This window comes from Scardinius erythrophthalmus, assembly GCF_964197995.2.
Source record: "Scardinius erythrophthalmus genome assembly, chromosome: 16".
Taxonomy (NCBI): Eukaryota; Metazoa; Chordata; class Actinopteri; order Cypriniformes; family Leuciscidae; genus Scardinius; species Scardinius erythrophthalmus.
Window position 1 is genome coordinate 142,501 of NC_138236.1, and position 12,500 is coordinate 155,000.

General features: G+C 48.6%; 1 protein-coding gene across 1 annotated transcript in view; it reads right to left on the reverse strand.

The window, feature by feature from the left end:
* vps13b (vacuolar protein sorting 13 homolog B) overlaps positions 1–12,500 on the reverse strand; it is a gene marked incomplete at its 5' end in the record, with an annotated part of 193,505 nt that overhangs the window by 66,074 nt on the left and 114,931 nt on the right. The window contains 3 exons of the mRNA XM_081388003.1: positions 2,252–2,455; positions 9,611–9,728; positions 9,797–10,202. Coding sequence (XP_081244129.1) covers positions 2,252–2,455; positions 9,611–9,728; positions 9,797–10,202 — 728 coding nt within the window. The remainder of the gene's footprint in view (positions 1–2,251; positions 2,456–9,610; positions 9,729–9,796; positions 10,203–12,500) is intronic.

The window sequence follows — 12,500 nt, forward strand, 5'->3', positions numbered from 1 at the left end:
TGTAGTCAGCCGGATCCGGGCCGTATCCAGATCAGATGGAGGACCTGTGCCTAGACACGACCACAACGCATGATGTAATCAGCCGGATCCGGGCCATATCCAGATCAGATGGAGGACCTGCACCTAGACACGACCACAACGCATGATGTAGTCAGCCGGATCCGGGCCGTATCCAGATCAGATGGAGGACCTGCGCCTAGACACGACCACAACGCATGATGTAGTCAGCCGGATCCGAGCCGGATCCAGATCAGATGGAGGACCTGCGCCTAGACACGACCACAACGCATGATGTAGTCAGCCGGATCCAGGTCGTACCCAGATCAGATGGAGGACCTGCGCCTAGACACGACCACAACGCATGATGTAGTCAGCCGGATCCGAGCCGGATCCAGATCAGATGGAGGACCTGCGCCTAGACACAACCACAACACATGATGTAGTCAGCCGGATCCGAGCCGGATCCAGATCAGATGGAGGACCTGCGCCTAGACACAACCACAACGCATGATGTAGTCAGCCGGATCCGGGCCGTATCCAGATCAGATGGAGGACCTGCTCCTAGACACGACCACAACGCATGATGTAGTCAGCCGGATCCGAGCCAAATCCAGATCAGATGGAGGACCTGCTCCTAGACACGACCACAATGCATGATGTAGTCAGCCGGATCCAGGCCGTATCCAGATCAGATGGAGGACCTGCGCCTAGACACGACCACAACGCATGACGTAGTCAGCCGTATCCGGGCCGTATCCAGATCAGATGGAGGACCTGCGCCTAGACACGACCACAACGCATGATGTAGTCAGCCGGATCCGGGCCGTATCCAGATCAGATGGAGGACCTGCGCCTAGACACGACCACAACGCACGATGTAATCAGCTGGATCTGGGCCGTATCCAGATCAGATGGAGGACCTGGGCCTTGACACAACCACAACGCATGACGTAGTCAGCCGGATCCGGGCCGTATCCAGATCAGATGGAGGACCTGCTCCTAGACACGACCACAATGCATGATGTAGTCAGCCGGATCCGGGCCGTATCCAGATCAGATGGAGGACCTGCACCTAGACACGACCACAACGCATGATGTAGTCAGCCGGATCCGGGCCGTATCCAGATCAGATGGAGGACCTGCTCCTAGACACGACCACAACGCATGATGTAGTCAGCCGGATCCGGGCCGTATCCAGATCAGATGGAGGACCTGCTCCTAGACACGACCACAATGCATGATGTAGTCAGCCGTATCCGGGCCGTATCCAGATCAGATGGAGGACCTGCTCCTAGACACTACCACAACACATGATGTAGTCAGCCGGATTTTATCCATGGGGAATTGATTGGATGGGTGGATGGTTGTGGTTTGTTATTGGTGGATCTCCTTTGAGTGACAGGTAGACCTGCCCTCGCGCCAGTAAACATGTCTCACTAGCTACGTTTACATGGACACCTTTTGATTCAATCGGAATGAAATCAATACGATTGATGAATCCGAACACGGTGTTTACATGAACGATAAATAAAGTAATCGGGTTGATGTGTGCATTTATATGTCACAAGTTTCAAATCGGAATAGATTTTTTGACATGCGCACACTGCACAAATACACAGAGTTTCCCGCTGTTCGCGCATAACTATTCTCCTCTATTGGTTCTTTATTTGTTTTAAACAGCAGACGTAATATTAATCCGCCTCTGGTCATGATTTGGAGACAATGAGCATATTAACCGTTTTGCCGCTTATATTTATCATGCAGTAAAAATGTCGTCTGTGGATGAGAATCTGAAACCAGGACTGGTGGGACGTTGTCCTGCTCCACTTCACAGACGCAGTGAAATGAGGATTTTAGAATGACGGGACACTCTATTCACACACACTACTCAACAGAAAGAACAGCTTGTTCCGCGCGTCATATGTCATTACGCTATTTAACGTCATCGCACATGTGCAGTCCTTTCAGTTTTGGTTTTCAATCCGATCAAGTGTTTACATGTTCTCTCGATCGGATTACAAAAGGAATAAACCACCCCTTTCAATCCGATCGAAATTTCATTCGGATCGAGCTCAATCTATCTATTTCATTCAATGAGCCGTCAATCCGATTATAAGTGTCCATGTAAACGCAGCTACTGTGTCTCTCATCATCTGTATGAGCTCATCGTTCTGAACCTTCATCAGCTGTGGTCGCCCTCAACACCCCGTCAGAAACTACCCAGAGTTCAGTGCTCTGTGATGCGGCTCACCTGCTGGCCATGTTCCACTCCAGCGCGGGATTCTGGGAACTGCGTTCAGTGTCTGCAGCAGAGCCGGCATTCGGTCCCTCGCGCTCCGGCCGCAGGTCGTCCCAGTGAGCCGTGCCCATGTTGATGCACTGGAGGTCAATCTGATACTGACGGTCCTCGACCTCTGACCCCGGGTCACGCAGAACGCCCAGATTCAGCGCCCGCCTGAGAGAGAGAGAGAGAGAGAGAGAGAGAGAGAGAGAGAGAGAGAGAGAGTTCAGTGTCTGTATTATAATCTTTTATTATTAAATCCTTTATTTATTTTGCTATATATTTATTTTTTGCTATATCTAGCGATGTGTATATATCATATTGTCTTTTTTATTTAGTTTCATTTTTATTTTCTCTAAATAAGCTTTACTCTATATTGTTTTAATGCTTTGACAATAAAAAAATTATGTTTTTGTCATGACAATAAAGCTTTGTGAATTGAATTGAGAGAGAGAGTTGAGAGTGTGAGGTGTGATCAATGATGCAGCAGCACACACACACACACACACAGGCACACACAGATCTGTGTAATATAGTAGCTAAGGAACAGACACACACATTCTTACACACATTACTGTCGTATATTTCATTAGACGCACAGTGTGGGGAATCAGATTTTGTCTGTGTGAGTATGTATGCGTGCATGTGTGTGTGAGTGTTTGTGTGAGTACATGCCACACGCGTGTGTGTGGGTGTGTGTGTGTGACATCAGCAGTGATGTGATGTGTTTATTTGCCCTGGCCTGCTGTGCTGCTGCTTTAAACACGGCCTGCATTCTTAAATGCCTCCAGATGTGCCGAACGCTTGAGGAGATCTGATGTTTCTCACCAGTGTTCATAAACATCTTCACTGAGAGACTCCATCAACACGCATCACTCAGCCGTTTCTATGGCGACAGCGATCGATCACATTCACAGCGACACACGGCAGGACGACACACTACACACACACATCAGGACACATGTGTGCTTCATGAGTGTGTATAAAGTGTGCTATATTATTATCATGTAAATAGTAGTAGTTGACCAAGAAATCATCATTCTGTCATTTACTCTCCATCATGTCGTACAACTTTCTTTCTTCTGATATTTTTAAAAATGTTGGGAACCAAACAACATTGGACCCCATCGACTTTAATCAAAATATCTTCTTTTGTGTTTCGCAAAAGGTTTGAATGACACGAGGGCGAGTGAATGATGACAGAATGATGATTTTCGAGTGAACTCTCTCTGTCTTTATGCTAATTATAGTGTGTGATAGTTTCTCATGTGAGCGTGTGTTTGTCTCTCGAGCTCCTGAGGAGATTCTCACACCACCTGACTCACGTCTGATGACATCATGACTCACACGGGCTGCGGTCGCCTCTGAACCGAGAACTCTGGGTAACAGCACAGCCGAGATTTACTGCCACACTCAAATTCTCAATTACATTTAATTTAAGCTAAATGAGAGTAATTAGTGGCGAGAGCAGCAGCGGAGAGACGGTACCGTGGTGCTGAGTGCGGATCCGCTCCGCAGGACACACTGGAAATGACAGGCTGTGATGATGGTGATGGTGAAGCTGGAAGCATGTTCTCACACTCATGTTCTCAGCCCTTCCTGCAGGCCAAACACACGCCTGTTCTCCATCAGACTGATAAGAGTTTAATATCCTCATACACACACATCATCATCATCATCATCACCACAGAGCCTCCTCTGCCCTCCTGAGAGCCGTAACTCGCCGCATGTCGACAGCAGGACGAGCGAGCTGAGAGACAGAGAGCTGTGGGAACGACCCGCCGACGCTACAATCTCACCGGGTTTCAACTCGCATTTCAACATCTTAATTGCTCAGGTCATTTATCTCCCGCCGAGTTTATATGACACAAACAGCCTGTAAACACACAACGAAACCAGCCATGTGCTCAACAGAGAGAGAGAGAGAGACAGAGAAAGAAAGAGACAGACAGAGAGAGATGGGCAGGGAGTGAGACAGGCAGTGACTGAGACAGGCAGGGAGTGAGACAGGCAGGGAGTCAGACAGGCAGGAAGTCAGACAGGCAGGGAGTGAGATAGGCAGGGAGTCAGACAGGCAGGGAGTGAGATAGGCAGGGAGTCAGACAGGCAGGGAGTCAGACAGGCAGGGAGTGAGATAGGCAGGGAGTCAGACAGGCAGGGAGTCAGACAGGCAGGGAGTGAGATAGGCAGGGAGTCAGACAGGCAGGGAGTCAGACAGGCAGGGAGTCAGACAGGCAGGGAGTGAGACAGGCAGGGAGTGAGATAGGCAGGGAGTCAGACAGGCAGGGCGTGAGACAGGCAGGGAGTCAGACAGGCAGGGAGTGAGACAGGCAGGGAGTCAGATAGGCAGGGAGTCAGACAGGCAGGGAGTGAGACAGGCAGGGAGTCAGACAGGCAGGGAGTCAGACAGGCAGGGAGTGAGATAGGCAGGGAGTCAGACAGGCAGGGAGTGAGACAGGCAGGGAGTGAGATAGGCAGGGAGTCAGACAGGCAGGGAGTGAGACAGGCAGGGAGTGAGACAGGCAGGGAGTGAGACAGGCAGGGAGTCAGACAGGCAGGGAGTCAGACAGGCAGGGAGTGAGACAGGCAGGGAGTCAGACAGGCAGGGAGTGAGACAGGCAGGAAGTGAGACAGGCAGGGAGTCAGACAGGCAGGGAGTGAGACAGGCAGGGAGTCAGATAGGCAGGGAGTCAGACAGGCAGGGAGTCAGACAGGCAGGGAGTCGGACAGGCAGGGAGTCGGACAGGCAGGGAGTGAGATAGGCAGGGAGTCAGACAGGCAGGGAGTGAGACAGGCAGGGAGTGAGACAGGCAGGAAGTGAGATAGGCAGGGAGTCAGACAGGCAGGGAGTCAGACAGGCAGGGAGTCAGATAGGCAGGGAGTGAGATAGGCACGGAGTCAGACAGGCAGGGAGTCAGACAGGCAGGGAGTGAGACAGGCAGGGAGTCAGGTAGGCAGGGAGTCAGACAGGCAGGGAGTGAGACAGGCAGGGAGTCAGACAGGCAGGGAGTCAGACAGGCAGGGAGTCAGACAGGCAGGGAGTGAGACAGGCAGGGAGTGAGACAGGCAGGGAGTGAGACAGGCAGGGAGTGAGACAGGCAGGGAGTCAGACAGGCAGGGAGTCAGACAGGCAGGGAGTGAGACAGGCAGGGAGTGAGACATGCAGGGAGTGAGACAGGCAGGGAGTGAGACAGGCAGGGAGTGAGATAGGCAGGGAGTCAGACAGGCAGGGAGTCAGACAGGCAGGGAGTCAGACAGGCAGGGAGTCAGACAGGCAGGGAGTCAGACAGGCAGGGAGTCAGACAGGCAGGGAGTCAGATAGGCAGGGAGTGAGACAGGCAGGGAGTCAGACAGGCAGGGAGTGAGACAGGCAGGGAGTCAGACAGGCAGGGAGTCAGACAGGCAGGGAGTGAGACAGGCAGGGAGTGAGATAGGCAGGGAGTCAGACAGGCAGGGAGTGAGACAGGCAGGGAGTCAGACAGGCAGGGAGTGAGACAGGCAGGGAGTCAGACAGGCAGGGAGTCAGACAGGCAGGGAGTGAGACAGGCAGGGAGTGAGATAGGCAGGGAGTCAGACAGGCAGGGAGTGAGATAGGCAGGGAGTCAGACAGGCAGGGAGTGAGACAGGCAGGGAGTCAGACAGGCAGGGAGTCAGACAGGCAGGGAGTGAGACAGGCAGGGAGTGAGATAGGCAGGGAGTCAGACAGGCAGGGAGTGAGACAGGCAGGGAGTGAGATAGGCAGGGAGTCAGACAGGCAGGCAGTGAGACAGGCAGGGAGTCAGATAGGCAGGGAGTCAGATAGGCAGGGAGTGAGACAGGCAGGGAGTGAGACAGGCAGGGAGTGAGACAGGCAGGGAGTCAGACAGGCAGGGAGTCAGACAGGCAGGGAGTCAGACAGGCAGGGAGTGAGACAGGCAGTGAGTGAGACAGGCAGGGAGTCAGACAGGCAGGGAATGAGATAGGCAGGGAGTGAGACAGGCAGGGAGTGAGACAAGGGTAAAGAGAGAGAGAGAGAGAGAGAGAGAGAGAGAGAGAGAGAGAGAGAGAGAGAGAGAGAGACAGAGAGAGACAGGCAGGGAGTCAGACAGGCAGGGATTGAGACAGGTAGGGAGTCAGACAGGCAGGGAGTGAGACAGGTAGGGAGTCAGACAGGCAGGGAGTGAGACAGGCAGGGAGTGAGACAGGCAGGGAGTGAGACGGGCAGGAAGCGAGACAGGCAGGGAGTGAGACAGGCAGGGAGTCAGACAGGCAGGGAATGAGATAGGCAGGGAGTGAGACAGGCAGGGAGTGAGACAAGGGTAAAGAGAGAGAGAGAGAGAGACAGAGAGAGACAGGCAGGGAGTCAGACAGGCAGGGATTGAGACAGGTAGGGAGTCAGACAGGCAGGGAGTGAGACAGGTAGGGAGTCAGACAGGCAGGGAGTGAGACAGGCAGGGAGTGAGACAGGCAGGGAGTGAGACAGGCAGGGAGTGAGACGGGCAGGAAGCGAGACAGGCAGGGAGTCAGACAGGCAGGGAGTGAGAAAGGCTGGCTGGTTTTGTTGTGTGTTTACATTAGAAACTGTACCTCTCGTTGCTTTCAAACGCATTACTTAAACAGAGAATATTTGTTTTTGATATGATTTACATAATTTAGAAATAGACACTTCAAGCTTTGTAAAGACATATCTGTCATGTCTGTGTGGCAAGTATTCACTGAGTTACAGTTCATTTTCTGTCGCGTTTCAGAATAAACTTCACACTGAGAAAGACGGCAGAACGTTCATCATGTTTATTTTCTTTATTTTACGAAAAGCAGAACATTTTGTTTTTATTTTGAGTGTACACAAATAAAAGTAGACATTTAACAGTTTTGAATGATGTATAACACTTGCCTGTATGACAAAAGTTATTTGAGTTTCTGAGTTATTGAGTTATTTGAGTTTCTTTCGCACTTATAAGAAAAAAAGCCAACGTGAATGATTAACCCTAACCCTAGTTAACCATAACCAACCCACTCGTTCCAACATCCACCAGCTGAGAAATATCTATTCTGCACTTCAATTAGAAATGCTTCACTTGAATAATCTTGAATTCAAATAAAAGATCATTGGTTCTGTTAATGCCGCTTTCCTTGCACTTTCAGCCAAGAGATGTGTGTGTGTGTGTGTGTGTGTGTGTGTGTGTGTGTGTGTGTGTGTGTGTGTGTGTGTAAAAGTGTGAATTTAAGTGTTGTGGTTGTGATTCTCACAGTGGGAGCATCTCAGAATAGCATCAGAGAGACCACAACTATTCTCTCTCTCTCTCTCACACACACACACACACACACACACACACACACACACACACACACACACACACACACACACTCTCTCTCTCTCGCGCTCTCTCTCTCTCTCTTTCTCACACACACACACACACACACACACATTCACACAGACAGACACAGTGTTAGCATTCAGATTGTTTTGTGTGGGTTTGGTTGTTTTGTTTCTCTTTGAAGGTTTGATTGGTGATTGGGGCGTGGTCTAAGCACACTTGAATCCTGTCTTGGCTCCTATTTAAGGAACGCAGTGCGGCTGGTCGGGACGCTGCTAAGTTGTTGCTTGAGCAGTTTGCCAGATCGGTGCTTCAGTTTAGAAAATGTTACTTTTGGTTCACAACCATGCACTTGTCCTGTCAACAATCCATAGTTACACATCCATTCGCTTGCATTTCATACTGACTGATATTACTGATGACTGACGGTTCGATTATGCTATTTTGTTAATTTAGAAGTAATAAATTATTTCTTTTGAGCTTATTCTTCTGTGCCATCTCCCCTTCATGTCACATCGTTGCGCCAGCTGTGACATACAGACAGACAGACAGACAGACAGACAGGCAGACAGCCAGAGAGACAGACAGACAGACAGATACACACAGACAGACAGATGATACAGACAGACAGACAGGCAGACAGCCAGAGAGACTAGGGCTGAGTATCGTTCAGAATCTTTCGATCCGGTGCCAATTTCGATACCTCAGTTTCGATACCGATTCCTAACGATACTTTTTTCGATACCATAGCCATAATATGTTTTAAAATTAATTTCAACATCAACAAAAATACATTAAACACAAAGCTTTTATTTTCCACCTTAATTGTAAATCAAAACAGTTATCAAAATAAAAAAAATTCTGGTAAAACTGCTCACTCAGTAAGGCCATAATAGCCTACGTTTTCGTTTGAAAATTATATATTTCATTATATATATATATATATATATATATATATATATTATAAATATAAAAATCGTATATTTTTCTCTCCGTTTTGGCCTTTCGTCCACACTAAAAACCATTATGTGACGCATATTGTAGGCCTACCATTATTGTGCCTGTTTGTGCTATTAACTTTTACACTGTTGCTAACTATACGGTATTCAAATATTCTACATTGCACACTCTTCATATCAGAGTCCTGCAAAGATGACAGAATTTAGGCTACTCACATGCTGTCCTGCGGCAATACATGAGAGCAGTTGCGTTTTAGACCAACATGGTGACTGCGTGCGACCTGGACCGCATCAGTGAATGGTGAGATATTTTACTAAATAAAATTATCCTGTCAGAAGAATTGCGCGATAACTTAATTATTTATTTTTCCATCTGAATCATATCAGTGATCTTTTGTGGGGTTTTACGCATGCGCTGTAAGGTGAATTTGACGTTTCTCAAAAGTTTCTCATCCACACTGAAACGTCCGAAAACGCTAGTGTGGACGGAGAGCGTTTATAAACGAAAACGCCATTTTCAAATGTATCCAGATTAATGTAGACGTCGCCAAACATTAATAAAATGACTGCCTGTCTGTCAGTCAGTCAGTCATCAGGGCAAAGAAACCACCATTGTGGCTGCTTGTCTAGTAGTCGAAGAGGAAGTGTAACATCAACAGCACCGTGACCGCTTTCGGCTCATATCGCAGCAAACGCTGTCTACGTGAAGTTTTAAAAAAAATGTTACCACACTTGAGACCAACCGTGACTCTCTGTGACTTCAACAAAACTGCAACAGTTTGATCCGTCCGCACCTCTCCGTGTGTGTGTGGGTCGGAGCTCCGCTCTTTGTCAATATACAGAGAGGACAGATAAGCTTGCGTGCTCAGATGCTTTTGGAACCGAAATTTGGCACTGAAAAATAAAGAATTTTTCGATACTCATAGGATCGAAATATTTTTTTCGATACCATAAAAGTATCGACGTTCGGTACCCAGCCCTAAGAGAGACAGACAGACAGACAGACAGACAGATACACACAGACAGACAGATGATACAGAGAGATAGACAGGCAGACAGCCAGAGATACTCACTGGTAGATGTCTTTGCGCAGTACGGAGCGCGGCAGTGGATTATCAGCCTGAGGAGCGACGCTCACAGATCCAATCTTCAACACAACTGTGTCTTCCTTCCTGTGCTTCATCTGTGAATCTGAACACAAACACAGATCATCATCATCAGTATGTGAGTATGTGAGTGTGTGATAGAGTGAGACTCACGTGTGCTGCTGGCCGTGTCCTCCAGAGGGCAGAACACCCGGATCACGCTGGTGTTGAGGTAGATGAGCGGGAGGCTGCTGGAGGACAGCGAGTGTCCCGTCATCGGGTGTCCGGCGGAGACGCTCTCTCTGACGGGACGCAGTGGCGGGGGCGGGGACACGTGGAAGACCTGCGCCAGCCTCACCAGCAGGGGGCAGGACAGCACCAGGTCGAAGGGTTGCGCCGTAAGCAGGATCTCGTGCAGGTGCTGCGGCGACCCGTCGCTCCCGTCCTCGCTCAGCCTCTGGGACACTCGCTCCTGCCGCGCCGTCAGCTTGTGCCGCACGTTCCGGGTCACAGCCTGCGTGTAGGTCACCGAGAGGAACCCGTGCTGCTGGTGCGAGACCTCCAGAGCCTTCGCCGCCGTCTGCCGCACACCAGAGGTCAGAGGTCAGTCGCGGTTCAGGCTCGAGTGATCAACACTCAACAGCTACAATCACACAAACTCAAAGCAGCATAAGAACAGAGTGAGCTGAGACTGAGCGACATCAGTGTGTAATCAGAGAGAGACACGACTGCAGCGCTGCCAGCAACTCTTCACAAACTCAACAGGCTCATGAGTTGATGAAGCTTGAATTCATTCAATCATAAACCTCTTAAACAAATACACTATATTGCCAAAAGTTTTGGGACATCTGCCTTTACATGCACATGAACTTTAATGACATCCCATTCTTAATCCGTGGGGTTTAATATGGAGTTGCTCCACCCTTTTGCAGCTATAACAGCTTCAACTCTTCTGGGAAGGCTTTCCTCAAGGTTTAGGAGTGTGTTTATGGGAATGTTCGACCATTCTTCTAGAAGTGCACTTGTGAGATCAGACACTGATGTTGGACAAGAAGGTCTGGCTCTCAGTCTCCGCTCTAATTCATCCCAAAGCTGTCCTATGGGGTTGAGCTCAGGACTCTGTACAGGCCAGTCCAGTTCCTCCACACCAAACTTCTCATCCATGTCTTTATGGATATGCTTTGTGCACTGGAGCGTAGTCATGCGGGAACTGGAACATCCACAAACTCTTCCCACAAAGTTGGGAGCATGAAATTGTCCAAAATGTCTTGGTCTGCTGAAGCATTAAGAGTTCCTTTCACTGGGACTAAGAGGGCAATCCCTGAAAAACAACCCCACACCATAATCCCCCCTCCACCAAACTTTACACTTGGCACAATGCAGATAGGCAAGTACTGTTCTCCTGGCAACCCCCAAACCCAGACTTGTCCATCAGATTGGCAGACAGAGAAGCGTGATATGCCATATGGAAACCCATTCCATGAAGCTCTACGCACTGTTCTTGAGCTAATCTGAGGGCAAAGTTTGGAGGTCTGTAGCAGTTGACTGCAGAAAGTTGGCTACTTCTGCGCACTGTGAGCCTCCTCATGCACTCTGGGATTTATGTGGCTGAGTTGCTGTTGTTCCCAATTGCTTCCACTTTGTTATAATACCACTTTACCACAGTACAGATAAAATGTTGTCGGGATAATTCCGGTTCGCGTGGCTACGCAGACGTGAAGAAAAAAAAAAAGTACATAAGGACTACACGCCTGCGCACATATATATTCAAACGCGCATACCTTTGGACTGAACACGTAATGCGCATGTGTGCGAGTTTGTGTTTTTGAGGTTTGCGCAGAGATAACGGATAATCGTTTGCACCTTCAAACCTATTTCAGGGAGTGTGTTCTCGAGACACCGGGCACTATTTTGTGTGGATGGGCGGCCGGAGTGCGTTAAAGGTTTTCCTGTTAGAATGGTGTTGTGTTAGCGGCCCCTAAGTTAATAACTAATGATCTTCGCAATGGAAGTGAATCAATCAATCAATCAAAACTAACTTTAGCTGGACAATAACTTTATCCTAGAGCTGTTATAAAGCCTAAACAATCTGTTACGGTAATGTCCTATTATCACTGTAAAGCTGCTTTGAAACAATCCATATTGTTAAAAGCGCTATATAAATGAAGGAGACTGACTTGACTTGACACTAACAGTTGACTGTGGAATATTTAAAAGTGAAGAAATTTCACGAATGGACTTATTGCACAGGAGGCCTTGGTGCTTGATTTCATACAACTGTGGCCATGGAAGTGATTGGAACACCTGAATTCAATTATTTGAAGGGATGTCCCAATATTTTGGCAATATAGTGTGTTTTAAAGAATTGGGCATGTTGAACTGAAGTGTCTGAAACTTTAGCACAGCACTGTATCTGATATGTGAAGGATGTCCTAGAAAGAAACTATGGTTGTGTCCCAAATGACAAACTCAACCATCTAGTGCTCTAAAAGGTAATTTTGTCATCCAGCATCGGATTGATCAACGACTCAAATATGCTAAACTGAATCTCAAGAACCAATGAGGTCTGATCTCATGTCACATGTGTGATTGAGCTTCTGTTTATGTTCACTGATTAAACTTTATATGTAAAAAAGCCTAAATTAAATGTGCTGATCATTTAAAACGAGCGTGTCTCTACAGAAGATTAACAGGAGTGTTGCTGGCGGCGCGGCAGAAGAAGCATCTAGAAGCAGTGTGTGTGTGTGAATCAGAAGCAGTGTGTGTGTGAATCAGAAGCAGTGTGTGTGTGAATCAGAGGCAGCGGCTCTTACAGGTGGACAGAAGCTGAAATGGCTGAAATGCTCCTGCTTGCTGAGTGGTCGCAGCAAAACCGTGC